General features: G+C 38.6%; 1 protein-coding gene across 4 annotated transcripts in view; it reads right to left on the bottom strand.

Annotated features, from left to right (window-relative positions):
• The window catches only part of SPIRE1 (spire type actin nucleation factor 1), a 127,046-nt gene that overhangs the window by 32,924 nt on the left and 69,991 nt on the right, over positions 1-24,131 (bottom strand). For all 4 annotated transcript variants that reach the window (XM_039706204.1, XM_039706206.1, XM_039706205.1 and 1 more), the window contains exons 5-7: positions 16,458-16,583; positions 6,540-6,623; positions 4,857-5,021 (exon numbers count right to left, since the gene is read on the bottom strand). In XM_039706204.1, the coding sequence (XP_039562138.1) occupies positions 4,857-5,021; positions 6,540-6,623; positions 16,458-16,583 (375 nt within the window). The remainder of the gene's footprint in view (positions 1-4,856; positions 5,022-6,539; positions 6,624-16,457; positions 16,584-24,131) is intronic.

Here is a 24,131-nt window from a genome sequence, read left to right as displayed (position 1 = left end):
TCAGTATTACCATCTGATTGGAAAAAGAGAAATGTAGGATTTGCTTAAGTGATTCCACAGGAGACATGGGGAGCTGGTGGCCAAGCAGGTGGATGCTTTGCAGCCAACAAGCCAAGAAGCCAAGAGCAGGAGCATCAGTGGCAGAACCCACCTTTTCGTACCCAAACAAGATACTGACATGAAAGATACTGCAGGGAAACTTTTATCCTCTCTGTTTAGACTAGATGTATTTATTTACTCAAACTAACTGTCTCTGTAGTGAGCAACTTCAAATGCATTCTTTACTTTTACTTAATTAAAATTCACGGCTCTTGATTAAAGTCTCAATCAAAGACATTGCACAGATGCAGGCATGATACCCAGGCTGCAGAGGGAAAAACACCAAGGAACAAGTTTATATATTCTCATGGCTCTTGATTAAAGTCTCAATCAAAGACATTGCACAGATGCAGAGGGAAAAAAACACCAAGGAACAAGTTTATATATTTTTTTTTTCTCTCCACATACCAGGCTGGGCCTAACTACAAATCAGTATTTGAATAAATACCTCAAAACACAGTAAAACTAGCCTAAGTCTTCATGTGTGTAAAATAGCTTTTGTACAGCAGTATACATTAAAACAGTGTCAAGAAAGCGTAACCAATTATTATAAAAATCAAATATAAATGTAGAGATCTAAACAGCTAATGCACAGAAAAATTAGCATGTCATAATCTACCAACAGCCTGCTACCATCATATTTGAATAAATATGGATTTGCAATTGAAAAATAATGACAAATGTTACTTAGTTACCTTTGGCTGCAGCCCAAAGCTTTAAAAATGGTGATCCCATACAAGAAGTACATTGCTGGTAACTTTCACAAAAAATAACATCACCTATCATTGACACTCAATTATCTTAGCCATTTTTCTGCTCAGCTATAAAAGGTGTCAGCAGTAAGTAGGAGAGTGCTATCTCTAAATAACAGTCAATGGGAAACTGATACTGTTGTACTATCTAGAAATTTTCATTTAAAAGGAAATTGCATGGGCACTGAAACAAAGGGGACACACTACATCATTTCCAGAACAGCTCACGATAAATTTCAGTGGCAAATTAAATTATTTTAAGTAGATATCTATTTACCATCTTGCATTATGCAGACAGTATAGTGTTTTAGTTAACACAGTTGTTATACAGTATTTTGATACCCCACAGCAAGCTCAAACAGCAATGTCCAAGAATGAAGTGCTCTAGTATTTCCCGTCACGAGGCACCGTACTCACACTGCTGTTCCTGCACATCTACTGCAGAAACAAGTTTATGGTACCACATGGTAGCCAGAGAGTCCCTCCTCTGAATACCCTAAAGCACGACTAGGAACTGCAAAGCTCCCTGTCCTACCCTAGGATGATTCTTACCCTTCTGTAGAAACGTGTCATGAAGGTGTAAAATGAAAAGCACAGTTCTCCTGCTGAAAGCAACTCACCACAACCAAGTCAGACTTGTGTGTAAGGGAACAACAAACTCTACAATGTCCAGCTGGATAAAGCGGTCAAAGTCCTTAGCACAGCAAAGCTCACATTCTCTATGTCCTGCTTGAAGCATATGAACTCATGCTTATGAAAATACTGTTTGTGCACAGCTGTTACTGCAATTAACCTAAGTACTCTAAGATGATAAATACTGCAAAGAATAAAAACAAAACAAAACAAAACAAAACAAAAACCACCAACCAAAACAAAACAAAACCAAAACCCCATGCCATGAGATTCTCAGCTTGGACATTCAAATTACTGGATATTCTTGATGATGCCTTCAACCTGAATGTTTAAATTCCCCTTCTGCAACATGGCCAATACCAGTGCATGACAGGTACTTGTGAAGAGCTCAGATATGATGACAAGAGTGCTGTTACCTACAAAGAGTGTAACTTAACATGTGTTATGTAACATAATGCTGAGTTTGGATAGGGCATAAAAGTACCTGACAGGCATGCATTGAGCAGGTAACACAAGAGACATCAGTTACTGTTCAATAAGCACTGCTCAAGAAATACAGTGAATGGTGCATACCTTGGAGGGAGGTGGAGACGAGCAGAAAGCAGAGCTAATTGTGAAGCACTCTGAAATTAAAAACTGTAGCTCAACACATACAAATAATAAAGAAAAATTAGGTCTGCAAGAGTAATTTAATTCTTGCATTTCTCCATCTCCAGGTGTTGACTCTACCAATGACCACAGATTTTAGCTTTTGTGGCAGTGGGCGCTCCATAGCTGAGAAAAGCTATTAAATCTCTCTAAGGTAGATGCTTAAAGTTTATAAAATTCCAGAATGAAAGCCATCTTGCTCCCACAAGAATTGCAGCAATGAGGACTCTTGCCTCAAGATAGAAAGATGACAAATCTGAAATTATTTTCAGATGCACTGAAATAGAAATGCCAACGTCACTGAAACAAATGAAACCAGTTATGCACCAAAAGCCCAGAATGTGACATTTTACATCTTCAAAACATTTTGAATATTTGCACTATAACAATGGGTGAGAACAGGAAGCTCCAGTTACTGCTGTCTCTTAGCACAACAATCTGCAACACTAAAATATGGCCTAACAGGAACATCTGTTCCTTCCCTAATTTCTATGCAGAACACTGAGCAGTCAGCGACAGATCAAGCTACTCTTTTAAACACAGCATCACGTTAATAAAAAGAACAGTAAAGATTTCATGTTGCATTTCATTTATTTAAAGAAATTACTTATTACCTTGGAAATTTACTTAACCTCTTGGTATCATTAGTAGGATATGTGTCCTCACAACCTACCAAGTCTAAAACTACCACCCATAAATTTACAGCAAAATTACTTTTAATACAGATTTTGCTGAACATCCATTTTGAAGGATTGAAAGAAACATAATCCATCTTTCCTAGACTGCCTTAAAATTCAGATTTGGGATCCTTTTCTCCTCAAGAACCACAAGGGTTTCCGCTGATGGGAATCCACACAATCAGCTTCAACCCGTGACAGCCAGTTAGAAGATGCATCTATGCAATCTAATTAAACTTGTAATTCTGTGTGAATCCTTCAGGTTCCACACGCTCCATGTCAAGCTGCAGTCTTATTGTTGAACATGTTTTGCACAATCTTCAAGCAGACCTTGCAGCAGAATCCAAGTTACTGAATATGGTTTCCAGTAAGAAAGAAGAGATTTTTCTGACACAGCGTCATCAGCAGCTGTCAGCTAAGCCAGCAATTGCATCACAGACAGCCTTACAGGTACTGTACCTGCAGCTGACTGCAATCATATTTATTCCCACAGTTCACTTTCAACAATCTATCTAGAAGAGGAGATAGCGGGCCAAAAATAGATGCTTCCAGGGATTTTGTACAGAGCCAGAGTCTGGATAAGCAGAGCAGCAGCTGTGCCCCCAAGATGTACCACATAATGAAGGAAATCTCTTCTGAAGAGGCAGGAGCTTGCTTAGCAGCAGCTGAATTAAAAGCTAGTCTGACAAAAGCAAAATAAGATGACCCAGGGGTTCCCATTCAAATAAAACTACTGTTCTGATTGCATACAGTAATTGAGGTCCTGAGGGGACTGGTCCTCTTTTGCAGAGGGTAGTAGGAACACTTAGCACAGCTTTCTGAATTGTTAGGGGAAAGACAGATAACATCATTACCTGGGTATGCATTTTACCCTACTGATTTAACATTTAAGCAACATCTGCAGCAGAAAACAAATACAATCGGATAGTCTAAATCCAGATCTCGATTAGGAAAGTATTTTCAGCTCAAACATAAAAAGCATTTATACTACACACTTTTTGCCTCTCTCATCTGTTTCACTCACCCCCCCCACTTTCCCCTCTGATTTTTTTTTTTGTGGAATCACAGCTCTCTCACTGTGTGAAGATTTGTCAGGAAAGTAAATACATCTGAATACTGAATATTCTAGGACAATGCTTCCATTCTAACTAATGACAGGTGAAGATAAGTAAGTGTAAGTTATAAATATTGATGTTGACCAAATACACGCCTCTGACAATGGGATTTACAATGTCCTACCAGGGATAAGACACGCTTTAGATCAGTTGCTAGACAATCAGGAAGATGATTTATTGAAAAAAAAAATATAACCCAAAAGGACAGAAAGAACAGGGACACACCAGTAAATAGATTCTGATAAAAAGAATGCCTCAAGTCAATTTTACAAGCACCTTTATGAGGATCTAGGGAGAGGAGACCCATGAACATTCTCTAGCTCGTTGTGGCATATTGTCTTGATTTGAAAGCAACAAGAAAATATCATTAAAATATCTGAGCTCAGCTTCTACAAATGGAAGATTTAATTTAATTTATTTTAATGTAGACTATTCCTTGAAAATTTGTAACAGATCATGGTAGTGTAAGTTTTCAAACACTGTGATACAGGCAGTTTTCAAACACTGTAGGTTTTCCTTTCCCATCACAGTATCATTCATGGTAGCACTTTACATTCTGGAACTCCAAAATCTATGTTGCAGCTCAAGACAAATGTACTGCCAACAAGAAAGATCTAGAACAATCTCTCAGTGGACAGCATGACAGGACTTCTGAGATGATTCTTAAAGTTATCACAAACCCAACACAAGTCATTTGTTCAAGCTTATGATAGATAGGCATGTCTTTCAGAATTTTAAATGCCTGCCACATGGAAAACAAAGTACATTATATGTGCTGGTTTCATGTTCTCTCCCTCAATGCACTGCACAAATTTATGATGCCATAAAAACCCATGAACATCAAGATCCTCAGGAGAAAAAAAAAGACAAAAAAAGATAAAAGGAAAATAACATTTCCAGTTTGAAAAACTCCAGTGACTGTCTTGACTTACCATGACCTTCCTTAAGGTATAGCGTTTGGACCTGATATCATCCATCAGCATCTCATAGGGTGTGAGCTGATATTCTATGGGCAGTGGGTTGTACTGACGCTCTTGAACTTTCTTAAGTTTAACACCATTCCGTAAATCTCTCATCACCTGCACCCAAAAACGGGCCTGAAGACAAATGAGACAGAAATTTTACTTCATACCTTACCCTTGAATACCACCTCACATTAAACCAAAGTTTCCTTCCAGGACACCACCAAATATTTCCAGCTGTACTATTTTATTTTTAACACATCAACCAAATCCCATTTTATTTTATAGAAGCTTATTTTTAACACTCGTGAACATAACAAAACTTTGTTGCAACTCAGCAGGACTGCTGGGTCTCACCTCAAGAATGAAAGGAGGATCTGAAATTCTCACACCTTACATCTAAATTCCCACTTCAAGTATACTGCAAGCACATAATCAAAGCTTTTAGACTTATAGCTAATAGTGTGTGAATTAAAACAGTGATTGAATCTGAAACTTTGTTACCCAGGACTCTCCTGTAAAATTTTCTCAAAAGTTGTTCTTCAAATAGAAATTTTGGAATGGACTCCCAAGTCCTAAGATCTTGCAATAGAAAAACTCAACTTCTTTTGCTCTGCCTGTAAGAGCACTGCATACCAACACCTGCCTCTCATTTTCTGTGAAGCAGAATGGCTGGAGAGAAGAAAGAACAGGTGGTGGATTGAAGATTGGAAATTAAGATCAGGTACTTTTTAAGAACCTTGTAATATTCCTTTATGAACTAGCAAGAACAGTGACTAGAAAATAAATTAAGTTGCTTCCTGCTTAAGAGTTTCCCTGCAGCTTTTCTCTTTGATCAATGATCACTATATCATACTGAAAAATTCAGCTGGTGGCTCTGTCTACTGCCTGACTGCCCCTCTGAAAGACAGTCAGCATGGTACCTGTCTAAATGTCCAGTCTTTAAACTGCAAAAGCTTCTCCATGAAAACAGCCTAAGCAAAAATACATTGCTTGGATACTTGTACTGTTTCATCTGTCTTCAAAGGAAAGTTGGGATTTCATTTAGTTCTAACTTGTAGTGGGTTAATATATACACTAAAAAACCCCAGAGACTGATTTGAACACAGCATCATAGAATGGTTTGGGTAGAAAACACCTTAAAGCTCATCTAGTTCCACCCGCTCTGCACTGAGCAGGGACACCTTTCACTAGGTTGCTGAAACCTGTTCCTGTGCCTCACCACCCCCATTGAAAAGAACTGTTCCTAATATCTAATCAAAACCTCTTTCAGTTTAAAGCCATTCCATCCTGTCCCGTCACTAAATGTCCTTATAAAAAGTCCCTATCCAGCTCCCTTGGAGGCTTCCTTTAGGTACTGGAAGGCTGCTCTAAGGTCTTCTTGGTGCCTTCTCTTCTCTGGGCTGAACAATGCCAGCTCCATCAGCCTGTTTCCATAGGAGAGGTGCTCCAGCCCTCTGAGCATCTTTCTGGCCTCCTCTGGACTCAGTCCAACAGGTCCAAATTCTTCTTATGTTGGGAGCTACAGAGATGGACACTATTTTATTAGGTGGGGTCCCATGAGGGCAGAAGTAACAAAGCCTTAGTTAAGCTTTATAAAGAAAAATAAACTGCCAGTAGTGATGCTGAATCACTATTCCATTGTTGTCTTACCCAGTCAGCATTTTTCAGTTCATCAAGATCCGTGCTGGATTCGTCACTCGCCTCTTTGTCCATTTCCTGAATCTTCCTCAGGTTCTGCCAATGAAAAGGAAATCAGCAAATAAATGAACAGTGGCATTAACTCTCAAGTAAAATTGAAGCTTAATTTTTAATCTCTTGTATCATGTTGTTTGGGTATTCTACTGAATGTTTAATGACTTGAACAGCAATACTGTAAAAGTAACTTGAAACACTATTTGAATATACTTCTCTTCCTTGGAAAGTTAAATGCTGGGAACAAATGTTAAGTTTTTAGTATGAAAGTACTTCAGATAACATGCTGGAGGGAAAAACTACATATTAAAATGTCTATATCCCTGAATTTTTATATGTACAGAAAAAAACCTTAACCACCTATCAGGTCTGTTAAGCTACAACACAGAAAATATTACCAGCTTGACAAGGATCCATTCATACAAAAATTAATGCTTGTTGAATTCAAGGCAGATAATTTTTGTAGAAGGAGAAATAAACTATGAGAAACATTGAATAGTGACAGAATTGCATATATATATATTATAATTAATTAGTCTGCATAACAAGGGTTTAGATTCTGAAATATCCATAATAAAATCATGTGAGGAAGAGAAACTGATCTTTCAAAGATGAAAACTGCTACTTATTAACAAGACCAGATCATGCAAATATGGAAAAGATCGAGTGCAAAGGGGCAAAAAAAAAGCTTTCATACCAACAAGAATATGAAAAACAATTAAAAGTTACAGCAGACCAAAGAACAGGCAAGCCTGAACTCAGAAAACTGTGGCTTTACACAAATTTCCTTATACACATCAACACCTGTTTATTCAAAAGGCTTTTTCTTTTTTTGTTCACTTCTGTATTGAAATGTTTTGGAATCAGTAGTACAAGTAATTTCTCAATAATCTACCTCACTTTTATGGAGTTTTCCAGGAAGTCTTTAACACTGTTTAATTTGATTGATTTTCTAAGTACTCACTAATGTATCTGAAATGGATATTTAAGTCCTCTACTAAAAACTTTTTTTATTTTTATGAGACAAAAGCAACAGGTCAGAGACCTGATAAATGTATCTATCAAAAGTATTTCTATCTTTCAAGCACTTATGCTCTTCTTTTAATGGAACTGAACAATCAGTCTCAATTCAGCTTCTGAGCTTTCCAGAAAAAATGAAAATAAGCATACTCTTAAAAACTCTTTTTTTCCTGGAGGTAGTTCCTAAACTGCCAACATTTCGGAGTAAGAAAGGGAAGCACTGGAAGAGTGCTTAACTTGCACATTCAAAAGTGCAAGCATCTACCAAACCTGGCTGCAGAGACAGGACATGTGAGTCAGCTACCACAGAGGTTTTGGAAAGAGACCAGATGGGTTCTTTATTTCTTATTTATGTAAGTAACACGATTGCTTTAGTATCAAAGAAGAAATACTACCATTGCCCTATTAAAATAAAATACATTATTTACAAGGAGACTCCAAATAAATATAAATCACCCACAGTTAACAAAAGCAGATACATCATGGGACAATGTGGGAAGATTTTGGCATGACTTGCAGCATCACAACAGGATACCAGCTGGGAAAGAATGTCTTTATGGAAACTTCTGTTGGCCCTGGCACTGTGGTCAGTCTGACACTTGCCCTTTCCAAGAGAAAAACAGAAACATGGAAAGAACGGGTAACATAAAGCCCTTGCTTATGTGTACTCTGCTATCCAGGGTTTCTTCTTTTCTGCATCATACAGTTGGAGTAATGATTTCAAATGCAGTCAAATGAACTGTAAATTACTTTCTTGCAAACTGCTAACATCTACTGGTAAACTGCATAATATAACATTTGATATTTTTTCCTTTATCTCTTTGTAATCAAAAATATAACTTCAGTAAATGGGCTCACAACTGTCAGACCTGCTCCTCCTTCCCATACTGGAAGGTTTAACTTAAAAAAAAAATTAATGTGTTCCAGCTGCTTAAACTATACTTCAGCTATTCAACAAGACTGGTGACAATCACCCATCTCAGCAACTATGTTCCCTACTACACGGTTTACAGGGCTGGTTTATGCCCAAAGGCTGATGCTTTAGACTGACATAAATATTTTATGAAGCTAGAAGAGATTACAACCTGGTTTTCTTACCAGCAGAAAATAAGAAGGGGGAAAAACCCACCCTGAGCAGCTGAAAGATCTTTCAAATAAGGCAACCATCTAATTAGTTTCTCTGGAACATAGCTAGAGGGGCAGCTCCTACCCAAGAAAGCAGAGGTGTAAGTGATGCTGGCTACCATGCACCAGAGATCTGCAGGAGCAAAACCTGCCAGCCAAGAGATGAAGTGTCTCAAATGCAGTTTTATGACACAAATGAGCTGGTACAAGCACTTGCTACTGCCAAGGCTGGGCTTCTTTCACTCCCCATTCCTGTGCTGAATGCTTGGCTGCACCCCTGGAACCAGAGACACCCACTTTGTAGGGATAGTTCATTCCCTTCCCTGGCACCTGGCTCTGGCATTTAATGCAGATCACCGTGCAATCAGTAGGGAAGAGTAGGAGATAAAGGAATTTCCATCATTATAGAACTAGCAAAGCTTTGGAAGAAACCAGCAAGTGCTATGTGTTTGCAGGAAGTGTTTAGGAAAGCTTCTTTAGCTTCTCTACACCTGTCAGGTGCTGCTTGGGAAGGAATAAATTCATAGTGACAAATGATTATATTTAAACTTGTAGACTAGATGGAACATGAGGGTTTCCCTCCAGCATCCTCAGTCAGCATCAGTGGGTTTCTGCCTCTGTTTCAACTGTAAATAATAGAAACCAACATATTTAAAATATAATAGACCCTTTGTCAGAATTCAGTTGTGTTCCAAAACCTGCAAGTAACCTCAGCTGCTTCTGCTGTAGCCACTTGCACTTACCCTTGGGACAATGGCTTAAGAAAAGCTATTACAGTACAATAAATACATGGCCTAAATGGATTTCCATTCCAGAAAGCAGAAACGTCTTAAAAGGGTTTTTCTAAATGATCCCAGAACCTCAGACCCAATTCACCTGAATGCTTGGGTATTCATTCAGGCAATAAGGGTTGGATGTGTAGGAAATTACTGTTTCAAGAGCTTTTGACTTTTTAAAAAACCTTTACAGCATCTGGCCATTCTTTTAGAAGACTGCCTTTTGTGGCAAAAGCTAGTAATAAAAACATCAAATGTCTTCAAACCTCTTGCTGTACTATTAAAAGCAGGCAGTTGATTTGCTGCTGCTGTGTGGCCCACATTTGAGATGTGCTCTTCTGTGCTCAGTGACAGATGGGAATTTATGTAAGACTCTTGTCAGCACAGTGCCAAAGACTCCCTTCCATAAAATGCTTTCTAAAAACATGATGCTTTAATGAAATGTGGTATTCTAGGGAATCCAGACCTGGACTTCAACTTTGACCAACTGCAGAGAACAAGTCTACTGCAGTTCCCAGTTCATACTCTAACTTAGGAGTCACTTTTTCACTGATTAAATTGATTTTTACACTGCTATCTGTGAAACTAGTAAAACATTCTTTCACATCTATGTTCAGTTTAAAAATACATAACATTCACATATGGGAAAAATTCCTTTTATATACCTTCAGCTATTCAACACGGGTTTAAATTCCAAGGGCTTAGGCAGTAGCACTGGTCTAGGTCTTTGAAAAGACCCAAACCCCATTTAATTCAAACTGGAAATAGCATCAGTTAAATCAGTCCCTGAAAACCTTGAGCTGATAGCAAAGTTCTTCATGTACAGAGGTATGGGCTGATGCACTTTGCTCAGCTCTGGAGGGGGCAATAGTCACCATGCTGCTCAACATAACTGTGTAAGGAGAGGCAAAAACCCCAAACCAAGGGCATGTGAGACTGACTGTGTGACAGCGGCTGCATCACTCAAGAAAACCAAACCCAAGACAAACCAGCAGTATTTTCCTTTATTAATGGTCCTAAATTGAAGGATCGAACTTATCAGAATGGAGCCACAAGCCTGAAGAAAACACAGCTGAAAAAGTGGAGTCACTGGAGACTTGGAAGTGTAGGCAAAAGTGAAGTTATGAGCGGAAAAGTTTGTGAAGTAATATATTTCTACAGCTGTGCTCTCTGAAAATCCAAGCAGCACAGTATTTGACAACTTATACAGTCACAAGACTTTTGAGCACAACTTGGCTAATGACTCTATTTCCAAAATAAGTTAGCCATTAACATTGTTTAGGTACCTATTAACTACCTCCATTATCATATTTTGTACAAATAATACAGCAGTATAGCCACCTGACCTTTTTCATTAGCTCTTTTGCAACTGAATCTTTGTATGGTGTGAAATTAGGAATAGAAGAAAGGAATAATTTCATTTCATGCATGTCCTTAATTAGAATTTGTATGTTTGCATTTCATACAGATTGGATTGAAATATATCCAGGCAGACTGAAGGAATTATGTTTTTACATTAGAAAGGACAGAAATGCAAGGCAACGTATTTTAAAAGAACAGTACAAAGATGACAGATTGGGAGCTTTCTCTATTTTCTACCAAAAGCCTAATTACAAGGCACGCTGTGGATAATGAAATTATGGATGAGTTTTTGATAAGCATGGATTTTCACTGTAATTAGAGGTGTAGGCAATTATAAAAATATCCGAAGTCTTAATTAGTTTTGGAAGGAATACTAATTTTGATGCTCTAGGGTGTACATCAATCTCTAAAACTTTTGAAGGTATAAGTCAAATCTACTGTGACAGAACTGCCTATTGGACTCTCATCTCCTGTGCTGGCCAGCACAACATGGTGTTTTCTAGCACCACCTGTGCCAGGTGAGGAGTTTATCACCCACAGGTCCACATCCCACATGCCAGTATCACCTTTATTGGTACCACCCACAGTCACAAAGCGCTTGAGAGGGGAAGAGATCTCTGGATGTCAGCTGGACCAAGCCCCCTGCTAAAGCAGGGCCACCAGAGCCAATTGTCCAGCATCATGTCCAGGCAGCTTTTGAGTATCTCCAAGGACAGAGAATCCACAGCCTCCCCAGAAAATCTTTGTCATCCTCAGAGTAAGAACAGTATTTCTGGCTGTTCAGAGGAACCTGCTGTGTTTAAGTTTGTGTCCACTGCCTACAGTCCTGTCACTGAGCACTACTGAAAAGAGCCTGATGCTGTTGTCTTCACACCCTCCCCCCAGGTATTGAGAGGCACTGATGAGATCCCCCTGAGCCTTCTCTTTTCCAGACTGAACAGACTTGGATCTTTCTGCCTTTCCTCACAGGAGAGCTGTTTCAGTTCTTCATCATCTTCCTGGCTCTTCCCTGGACTCTCTCCATGGTGTCACTGTCTTGCCAGTACTGGGGAGCCCAGAACTGGACCCAGCACTCCAGCTGTGGCCTCACCAGTGCTGAGCAGAGGGGGAGGATCACCTGCCTCAGCCTGCTGGCAACATTCCTCCTGATGCAGCCTGGGACACCACTGGCCTTCTTTGCAGCAAGGGCACTTTGCTGGTTCGCTCAGCCATAAAGTGCAAGTGGAACATTAACTCCAGGAGAAGGCAATAACAGGGAGCCAGAGGAGGACTAGGGCAGATATCCCCTCAAAAAAGCAGGCTCCCAATGTGGATACAGGCCTGGTGAATCCTGTCTGATCCAGAGCACCAATTTTGCATTCCTTTGCTTGCGCTTGCAGAGTCTCTCCATGTCTCTCTCAGTCACACTCAATGCCATTTCTGAGCAATGTGTGTGACCTTTTCAGATACTTCACTGCAGGCATATTTGCTTTATCTCGTGGACATAATTTATTTGTGCCTACAGTTCTGTCTATGGCCAGGTGCCACCAAAGGTTACGCCAATGACTTTTGAACAATCCTGAAAAAGATGGATCTTTTCTTTTACATGGGTCAATTTTTAGTAGATATTCAAACTGCCTTGCCCCCTGCCATACATGTGTGCATTTCCTTCACCTTCTAGGCCACTAACCCCCCTCCCAAAAAAAAAACAAAAACAAAAAGAAAATCCCTTTCTGTGGGATTTTCTTGCTGCAATTTTGAAAGCACGCTTTTTGACCTGAAAAACAAACTGTACTCTATGTTTGTTATCAGCTGCAAAAACTTAAACAGCAGGTCACAAGAATTAGGAGGTCTTGGCCCATCAGAAGACCACTCCTGGATACCAGCAGATGGTACCCAGGGTGAGTCTGCAGCAAAGGCACCTTTACAGACCCTGAGCAGCATGCAAGTACTGCCAGCAAGCTGGAAAACACCCCAGTAAACTTGCTAAAAAAACCCTTCACCTTGCAAAATGAAAACTTTTAGTTGCTTACTTATTTAAACTATTGAAACAGCGCTATCACATCTTTCTCAACTCTGCTCATCCTGTGCATCCACTACTTGAATTTTTTCAAGAAGAGAAGTACCATCTCCCTGTCTGCAAGCCAACTTTGCTGCTGACCTTTCATACACAGGAAATCAGACTGGAAATAATATGGCATCAATTATGTGACAAAGTGCCTTAAACATTCTATCTGACATCCATTGAGATGATCTGAACAGCTCACTCATCGCTTCATCATCTCTGATTAATACACTCACCCAAATTAATGCAGTCCAACCCTTTGTGAATCTACGCTCTATTTGTTATATGACAGATGATGACTGGGGAACATGTGACTCCTCAGTATTAAAACACATTACAACCTATAAACCTACCCCTACTACCAATCACTCTACCCCTTTTGAAATCCTGGACTTTCAAAGTTCTCCTAAGTTTTTATAGGGACAAATTGAAAACAGCTTCACAGCAATATTTTTTCCCTGACTCTTTCAGAGCTTATTTCCCATCTAAGCCTGTTCTAGGCTGCAGCATAATATAGGTCAGATTTACTTCCCCCCAAGCAAATGAATTTTTACTGATAAAAATTCTTCCTCTTCCACTACAGCGAAGCTGCCTATTTAAGCATTTACTGACCAAAAAATATGAACCTCATATACCTGGGAAACAGATACCCAGATGCCACTCAGTGGCCCTAGAAGGAATCCAAGTAATTTCAAAGTAATTTTTATCCACAGGAAAGTTACTTTGAATAATTCTAGAGGATTCTTTCCCTTTTTCGGTGTTTTTAATTTCATCTTGATCTCACATCCACAACTGCATCTGGGTCTGAGGGGATCTAAAGGACGATCTCCAAATTAGGCTGTTATTTTTTGAAACAAACTAAAAATTTAAAATTTCTGGCATCTTTAGTGCCAAACCCACAACATTACACAGTATAATTTTTTTTTAATTGGAACTGATATATGTAACTTGGTTATTTATCCCCAGTTCTCTGCCAATGCAATCACCACAAATCCATGACAACAAAATTTCCTTAATGAAGTATTCAGTGTTTATCTCCTTTACACCTATTACTTACATGACAACACCAAAAGGAAAAGAAAAAAGGAATTCACTAGAAGAGTATTTAACTGTACTCCTCATGACTTAAAATTCTGCTGCATATTTGCAAGACAGAAGAACATGTAAACAATAGCACAACTTTTACTGGCACAAACCTAACATGATCATATGATCCCTGCTTGCCTCAAGTATAAACTATAAAGGTCATTTTAAAAGGGTGCAACAAGATTTACAGCATTCCACCTCATATTTTCTTCATACCTATTTTTTTATTTTGTACTTTTGTATTATTTTCAAATTATTTTTTAATTTGTATTTTTGTATTATTTTCAAAATTAAATACCTTCCAAATCTATAGTTAGATAAAAGCTATGACCAAGGACCAAGCACATCATAAACCCAAAGTATTCAGATTCCAAAAGCTGCTTCCAAGATAATTTTCTTGGTAATTTCTTACATGCCTACTGAGGGACTGATCCAGAGTAAAATGAAATCAAAAGGTCAAAATTCTGGCCTTGGTTAGGTGCAGCAATAAAAGTCTTACTGATTCAGTAGGGCCAAAATTCCATCCACAAGGATTACTTCCTTTGACCTAAATGTGCTTTGAATCAATGCCTAATAGTCTGTGAGAGGCAAATGGCTTCTTTCATTTGGGATTAACTCACAGTATTCTCTATGGTGTGTTCAGATGTTGTTGGGTTTTTATGCCGAATGATAAGGTGATTAAGTAATTTGCAAATTCAAAATGCCTTTGCACTTTTAAAAATATTATTGTTTAGCTATGATTTTAAATGGTTATAGCCTACAATATTTTATTTTGACATTGACAACAGAGATGCCCTATTACTGCTCTCTCTGGCCAAGGTGTTTGAGAACTATTGGAAACATAATTCCTCTCTGAGGAGAAAGAAGAACTCTGAAGAGTGCTGTCTTTGAGCCTCACCATGGACATTGCAACAGCTGTTGAGTGAGGTGTTTCCAGCACAGGTCCCTCAGTTAATATATCCAGTAGTTAAAAGCCAAGATGTGAAATTAATGATGTCAAGGTTTGAGAGACAGCCTTAGCATGGAGATCTTGTATCCTGGCTGCTTCCTGTATCAGGGACATTGGATGCAGATGTCCCATAATGCAGGCACTTCAGAAAACAAGTGGCTCTTTAGCCATGCTGACATTGCCAAAATTATCCTTGTATGACACTGCTTTAGTTTAAAAATTGTTTTCAGTTTGAATAGGACTGGAGAAGAAGTGGAGATGAAATGTGACCCTATGCAGCAGAAAAACATCTCAGAAGGATTCTCCCTCCTGGATGATGCATCTCAGGAAGGAAGGGAAGAGTAGTTTGCATCTTCCACCATCAACATGATGAAAGCTCTCTTGTACTCATCTGAGGCTCATCTGACCCTTTAATGAGCTGATTCAGCTCATTAACCTGATAAGGAGTAATTCCTTTACTTTTTGTTTTGTTTGATATTTACTGCATTTATTCCCTAGAACCAGAAGAAGGAAAACAGTGGGAGTAAGTGTGCGTGGGTGGAACAGCTCTGCCTTTTTCAGAAGCAAAATTTTTAGGTCAGCCTGTAAAATCTTATCCTGCTTTTCAAAGGTACTGTAGATCTTGACTTACAAAAGAAAAGAAAATCCTTCAGAGATTTATTAAGGAAAAAAAAAAAAGAAAGCGTTGTTACTTGACAAGTCTGCTTTGGTGAAGAAACCAGCTTTGAGAAATGAGTTTCCCTTCCTGCCCTTTCCCTCACCCACCAGTTTTCCAATGTTACCAGCACCCAGACTATTTTAATACAATTGTTCACGGGGCCATTCTGCAGGCCAGATCACTGAAACTATCTGCAGTATCAACCTTCAAATCACTCTTCAGCCAGACCCGTAAATTGCAACGGTTCACAGGATGGCCTTTCAGCCAACAATAACAGCCAAACAAGCAGTGAACATAAGCATTGTGACCTGAAAGGGAAAATTTTTCTATTTTTAAAGTTGGGTCTGCTGTGAAACCAATATGACAGACAAGAAACCAATCATACAGCAAAAGGTAAGAGAAGCTGCTGACTGGGGACAAAATATGAGCAAGAAGAATCTCAGATAATTCTCAGCAAAGAGAATTCCCTCATGGGAAGGAGCTGAGGAAGAACAGGCAAAGCTCTGATATTTCGTAACATCCCCAAAACACCACAGAAAAGTTTAGACTCAAATACATTGCATACATGCATGCTGGAATGGGTACAGGTATGCAACGTGTTACCCTCCAAGAAAATACTCTGCTTTGCTCCCAAACAGAATAATCAAAACTAGTAACAAATTCTGAGGGATGTAAATGGTTACATGCCAAAACAATAAAAAAAACCTCCTCAGGTGAGGAAGAGTACTCCCTGAAAACTACAGATCATCTCCTCAAGCATCTGACATTCCCTATTGGCTGGGTACAGAAGTGATTTTGTAAGCCAAATTCACATGGTGATGAGTCCAAAAGCAGAAAACCTTCTCAGAATGCTTACCTCTTTTGCACTTTTAATTTTGGCCAGGAAAGTGTAGAGCTCCATTGTTTCAGCAAACAGAGCCCGACACACTGCTTGGTAGTGGTTGGGCGCCTCCGATCGCGTTGGCAGGTGGGCAGCACACAGCTAGGGAGAAAAAGAAATAACAGGATCAAAACAAACCCCCACTGCTCTCATTAATGATACAGAGCATGAGATAACATGAAAGTAAATGCAACTGAATAGCAAGGGCACAAGCATCCATGAGGCATTTAAGCTTAGTCAGGAATTGGGGTGTACTTTCTAAACCTTCTGTTCCTATTTTTTTTATGAGAAGAGTACTACAGGAATGGTAAGGGGACTAACAAGACATTGCCTTTTCATAACAAAAAAAATGGGGGGACAATATAATTCAACATAATTGTCATAACTGTGAAGACAAGCCATCTTGCAGTAGCAAATTTTGGGAAAACATACTTAATTCAAAACAGCTTTAACAGTAAGTGTTAAGTATTCCTACAAACATGGAAGAGAAATGTATCCTTACCAGTTTATAAAAGAATGGAAGGTGAAGCAAGGAAAAAAGTACAGTGTAATCAAGCTGAAACTCTGGTCAGATTTATTTCAAGCAGCACAAAGATTTTAAAAATCAGGAAGAGCTATGGAAGCACAGGCTTATTGTTTTACCTCAGACATTCATGAACATTTTCAAACACAGGCATAGCTAATGCAAAGGAATCCTACAGGTGTTTCCATATATGCTAAACTTGTCAAACTCTGAAAGCCTATTCAAATCACTAAGAATTATTCACAGTTACTGATGAACAGTGACTTCAGCATTACTTCTAGAGCAAAACATGCAGCTCCCATTTCCAACAAGAGAAGTTTCACTGAAACCAGCCTTCACATTTCAAACTCTGAACCTGAATGTTTTGAGTGACATCCAGCTTCATGGACATACCATTTTCATGGAAATATTGGCTGAAAACAGACAGAATAAAATAATATCTGTAATTTGTTTCTAAACACTTTTAAATTTTAAAAATCCCAAAGATGAAACTTGAGTATGGATGGTCATATACTGGTGTATATGTAAAACTAAAGTCTTAACCAAGGCCATAAAATTGGTCTTGCTTATGTGGTTCTATTGTAACTATTTTTTATATATATATAGTTACATTCAGATCTCCAGAACTAAAGCTTGAGACAAAAGCCTCTTTAGCAGAAGAGCCCTTAATTAGCCTAGTGGCATACTTGTCTAAATCTCTCCTGTTATTACAGTGAATGCTGTGGTTACAAGGGGCACGATGCATGTAAAGCTCAGGCTGCTTTTCCACATTGCTTTCCATTTGATTTAAATCCATACTGCCACTGAAAGGTGTGGTCCCGTGGCCTCCAGCTGTAGGAATCCACAGATACCCTTGTGCTGGCACGGGAGTTCACGCTCTAACTCAGAGGATTACTCACCCAGACAAAAATTAACAATGTGAAAGAAGTGGAGCAGGAGACAATTGCTCTTCATGGCATGGACACACTCACAGAAGTGAAGGCAAAAAGGAGCAAGGAGAACATACTGCCAGGTTGGGAAAAGGGAGGAAGGGCTGAACAGATTTAGACTGCCTCAATCTCATTGACAAGTTGCTCTCTGAGGCCAAAGGCCCCTTGCTATCTTTTATTTCTTCCCATTAGAATAACAATACAGAGCTCAGTGGTCAGGTTTGGTCAACTCCTTCAATAAACGTTTACAAGCTCAATTTGGACTCCTGCAATATCCTCTTCTGATTACCCCAATGCATTTATCTCCTTTTAGTTGTAAAAATGAATATGCATACAGAAGTTTATGTGTGTGTGTATTTCTATTCCTTCCTATATATTTTTCTTCCATGTAGGAAATGCAAGGCAGCCATGTTAATGAAATTGCCCTTGATCCCTACACTTCAAATTTTATGCTGTTTTACAATGGATGGCCACAATTTTCTTATACTCTTCAAATTTATTCTGGATAATCACAAGAACGTAGTTGACATATGTCTCCCTTTTTCTCCCCACCCCCCCGCCCAACTCCCCACTTTTTTTCCTTTTTTCCCTTTTTTTCCCTTGTCTTTTTTTCCTTTTTTTCCTTATTAACAAATTGGATCATCTCCTTGGCAGATAAAGGGAGAAAAACCCAAACAGATGCACGCCTAACGTGAGCAATAGCGATAGCACATACCAAAAACATAGCATCTACTAAACATTTTCTTTTAATGAAAATATTAGAACATTAGACCAGTTCTGAGTATGGTTGTGCTCTTTTTTCTCAATAATGAATCATGTTCTTACTTGCCTTACTATGTTTTCATTTTCTAGTTATTAATTATACTACAGAAAAAAGGGTTTCATTCTAAAATACACTACTTACAAAAAAAAAAAGGCAACAGCAATTTTGAAAAAGGTCATAAAATGTTTTAAGTCTTCATAGCTGAGAATAAAATTTTATTATTATACAGACTGCATACAGGTTTTCAAGAATCCTTTTTTTCTTTATTCAGAGGCATGTTAATTAGAAACATTTTGCATCAAATATTGAGAAAGTTAATGAAATGCAGTGGTGAGAAGTTCAAACAGGGAATGGTTATAATATTGATTCTATTAGTGAACACAAAGCAAAGCAAAAAAAAAAGTCAGCTGTTGAACTGAAGTTACAGAAGCAATCACATAAAACCTGACCATTTGCTTTGCAATCATTAGGCTGCAGGCATTAAAAGAGGGCCAGCAGCTCCTACTAACTTTCATGTTCTGAGAAATCATTCTCTCAGTGATCTTATATTATGTAAAGATGCATTACATTATAAAACTTCTTGTGGCAATATTAAGTCAAACAATTCAGCATGAGGTTTTTTTGATTAGGGAAGGTAAGCCTGAAGAAAAAGGAAAATGTAAATAGGACAGGCTGATTTTTTCCCCTTTCATTGTAATACACTGTACTTGCACATTGGTTGAGAACGCCTGACAAGCTGTAACTTCTGCATGAAATACCACAAAATCTAGGTAGGCAAGACAAATCAAGCAGGAAATGTCACTTCTAGCCTGAGTTCAGGATATTTATCCACTTAAATAAATTAAAATCTTATGGTAGTAGTGTTTGAAAAGCTATGTAACTGTAACATCAAAAATCCCAGTCAGTACATTTTAATAACTGAGATATGAAAGAACAGCTACCTAATAAACTCCTCCTCTTACTATGTCATAGTGGTAGTAGTGAAAGAAGGATTAAGATCATATATGCAGTCTTTTCCAGTCATATTGAGGTTGTATTCTTATTCTGACACTTGCCCTTTCATCCCTCATGATAAAACGTAAAACTACCCTAAGGGGAATGAACTTGAGCAGTGCCCAGAGCTTAATACAAGGTCTGTCTGTTCTGCTTCCAAGAAGTCTCAAAAAGTATGGCTCAAAACAGATTATGTGGTCTTTGCAAACTGGTGAAATAATAAAAATATTATCAACTACTGAAACATTAACTAGCTTTCTGTAAATATTTCCACTTGCAATCATTGTGAAGAGCTGAGATTTCTGATTTTTTTTTTCTAACTGAGCCTATCCAAAACCCCAGCTTGACCCAAAGCATTCAATCTTTGCTTAGATCACTAAGAAGATTAGAGGCTGTTTCCATCCACATTCAGGGTTCACAGGAAAAAAAGGCATTATGTAAATATCATAGCCTTGCCAACTCCTCCAACTTCATCCTCAGTTGACTAGGAAACAGGGTGCACCAAGCCAAAGCAGTGCTAACAGGAATCACAATTTAACCATCTGAAGAGATCAAACAGCATTTCTTGCATTTGTTTGAATATATTCCAGCAATATATTCCTCCATAAAGTTACAAGAAACACAACTGACTCTCCCACTAAAATGCAGCTAAGTTTTGTAAAACTGTTTTGGCTAGATATATACTGGAAGCTTCATCAAAACACCTGGGCTGCTGGAATTAAGATTTCAGAAGACAAAAAGTGTTTCCACTTGCAATTATCTTGGGGAATGCACCACAAAGAAGAAAAAGATTTCTTTATGCCATGGGCCACAAAGACAGGCCATTGATATTATGCAAAACATATTACCAGCCTGCAAATGCCAGGCTTGTTAAGTGTTTTGAAAGCCTTGGAGTATTAACAAAGACTTAAAAGATGTGCTTTTTCTTAAGCAACAAGAAGAAATTACTTTAACCAACAGATCACTGAACATGCAAGTGTACTAGGTATTTCCTCATCCTTTGCAGTATGGTACTGCAACAGGTTCACAAAATAAAACTCAGCTTGAGATGCCTTTTCAAGTCAAGGCTATTTTCTGAAAGATTTTCTCTCCATGAAGAAAAACTAGAGTTTATGATTAGGCTTTTGTTTTCATATATATCCCTCTTCATATGAATATGAACTTCAAGAAGCCATATACCTTACCAGAGAAATCTTACCAAGACAGTACCTGCATATTTGTAAAATTCAACCAAGCATTTTGCTTTGCTTTATTTTCCAGAATAACGTTGAGGGATGGGCTGTTGACAGAAATAAGTGTTTTGTCATGAGTTTGTAAGACGTTTCTGCCTGCTAGGACCACCCCTGTGCGTAGTACCCACAATTTAGGCACAGTACAAGTTTTGAGGTGGCTTTCACAACACCTGGAGCCAGTTTCACCTGCTTCCCAGCCCTTCAGAGCTTCTTTTTCAAACATTCCAGGCAGCCACGTGCCCGTGGCTCTGCTGCTTGTAACTGCAGTGGGCCAAGGACTGCCTGGTCCCTGTGATAAGGATTCTAGGGGAATACTGGTCAGGAAAGACTGCAGTAAGATAAAAGGGATGGGAGCAGAGTTAGCTATCAATCCACACAATAAATTAACAGAAAATACAGAAAGTATTCACAGAAAGTTGCTCTTCACCTGCAGAAGTTTGTTGACTTTTTAATTGATATTTTAAAGGATCTCTTGCAAGTGCCATGGAATGTCCAATTGTTCAGTATGTGAGCACCTATTTAATTTGGCACACCTCAAGGAAAAGGTAGGTTTTGTGGAAATTGAAGCAAATTGCTAGTACCAAGCACATCTGCCTTGGTATTTAAGTGTTCTGCAGCACTCTAGTAAGGCCTTCCCTCATGCTGATATTTGTTGTTTTGATCATCACTTTGGGGTGGACAAGGGAAGTATTACACAGTTCCCTACTTTCACAATTTCCAAATTTAATGTTTTGAGTGATCCTCCCCATAAAATCATTTAATAAATATTGTCTTTCTTTACTGATTTTCCTTTCTAGTATGAACCTGCAAATGAGCAGCAAAGCTATTTTCATTTAGCAATAACAGGTATAATTTGAAGAAGTAGTGGTCTTGGTTGGTTCTCTCTTTCAGGACTGTGTAAAGGACACAACAAGCTAGCTGCTGAAATTAAAGCCAAAACTGCAAATGGAAATTGGATGATGCAAGCATTGTAAGTGCTGCTTTGCATAGGATCCTGATCCTTAAAGAAATGTCCACTTGTCTGTATCAGATAATCGTAATCGTCATCGCTAACTACCCTCTGCTTTGCAAAGTCTAAGGATTAAAGGCTTTGAGCAAATTATTTATATATATGCTGAAAAGGAATGGACTAACAAATGTTTACAAATGCCCTCCTGAGTCAAAACTGAAGTCAGCCTGCAAGGAAAATTGAAAGACGCTTGTCATGAGGGTAGCCTGTGCTGAGAAATGCTGCCGTGAGGTTTTGGATGCTGCTGTTGTTTTAGAAACACAAAGCAAAACACACACAGATTCCAAATGTTGAGGATGAAACTGGTTCATAGGTAAGGACTCCCTTCCACTATTTTCTCCTGAACAGAATATCTGTCCTGACAGTCTTTCCTACAGGTACCAATTGCACTGAAGTGCTGAGCACCATGACTCATTTTCTTTCTTAAAATCTTAACACTACACAACTATTTGATGAGTCTTAACTACTTTTCCATGCTAATAGAATGAATTTAAGCAGTGATGAGACTCTTGATAAAATTTCAACAGACAGCAACTGCAAGACTAACAGCTCACTGAACTGTCTCACCTGTAAACTTGAACCTTACCCAACAACAGACAATTAAAGGTGAAGATAATTTGTAATCTGTTACATTTATATGATACCATCTTTAAGTAAATGAGTCTTACAAATATTTAACATAATTACAAACACTTTTGAAAGTACTTAAAACTTACACTGGTGTCAGGAAGAGAAAAACAAACTCCACTATACATTACTGACTACATCTCAATTTTTAAGCCAAATCCTGTATTTTTCATGCCTCGTGAACCCTGTTCTCACTCTTTATTACCTTTCTAAGAATGAAGGAAGACCATGACTATCAAAACAGACTTGACAATGATTATTTCCACTGGACATTTTGATACTAAATTTTCAATGACAGTAATGTTATGTGCTAGTGCAGACTTCTTGACAAAGTGGCACTTGTATAAATTCTCATTTCTACTTGAAAGCCATGAGGATATTTTTACCCCTCAAATACAAGCTGCTGCATACAGCTGTTTCTGGACTATGTGTTAGGTGTATTGTTACACTGTCTTTACACAGTGGACTAACAACATCCTGCTTCTCAAAGAGACTTGTCTCAAAAGAGCCAATTAAGTGAAAACCAATTCTGCATTCTCTCTTAGTTTCAGAGAAACTATGCTCTGTTGTTTCTTAGCAGAATAATGGAGGAATTAATAATATAAATATTCAGTAATCTGAATTTGCTAGCTCTCATTCTTTGACTATTCAGTGGAACATCAATGGGATTATTCATGGGCAAGGAAGAAAACCTACCATTTCTATTTGTCCCATTTTTTTAACACAAAATGTCAATCCCTGCAGCACTTAGCAAAACCACTAGGTAGCCTGTCAGCAACAACTGCTTTCTAAAGCTCTCTGTTTCACAGGTACACAACAGCTTATTGCAACTCTCATCTGTACCACTCACACATCTGCATTTCACGCAGGAACAGCAGAGTGAAGGATGAGACAGAGGCATCTGGGTAAGAAAACCAGCTTCAAAAGCAGAGCAGAGGCATAGATGGGAAAACATGATAAAACTGGATAATTAAAGGAGAAGGGGAGTGGCTGTGCATATTCACAGGGCTACCTGCAGTTATTTAGCTAACAGCTCATTAAGCTGTGGAACCACCCTTCACATTATTAAATAACTTAGACCTGAACAACTGCGAGCAAAGAGCTGCACCCTTGTAATGCTATTTTGTGTGTTTGTCTGCCATGCTGCTCCGGCCCTCCTTAGGGCTGGAGGATGCCTTCTCCTACTCCTGAATTACTGCTTCTGTTCAGGAGAAGAGAGGAGAGCTGGTTTTGTACCAGGATGCTTGGCATATGCAGCAGAGAATGAGGGCAGGATGGACGCCATTCTTTCTTCCCCTCTCCCCAAGACCCCACACAAGCAGCTAAAGCAGTGATTACACCTAGGCTGATGCTTGAAAAAAACCAAAACAAAACGGAGTATCTCAGAAAAAACAGTAGAAAACAGTGAAGTTTTATAACAGTTTAAACGAGAAAACAATTTTATCAAAAGGTACCATAAAATGTTGGGGAATGAACCTCAAATCAGAACCATGTAGAAAATCACAGAGACACATGTAGAAAAGGAAGGGGAGAATACTGCAGAAAAGAGCCTGTATCTCTCAGCTTTTGAATAA

This window comes from Passer montanus, unplaced genomic scaffold (assembly GCF_014805655.1).
Source record: "Passer montanus isolate IOZ18808 unplaced genomic scaffold, ASM1480565v1 scaffold19, whole genome shotgun sequence".
Taxonomy (NCBI): domain Eukaryota; kingdom Metazoa; phylum Chordata; class Aves; order Passeriformes; family Passeridae; genus Passer; species Passer montanus.
Note: the sequence above shows the minus strand (reverse complement) of the source record. Positions and strands in the feature narration are given on the sequence as shown.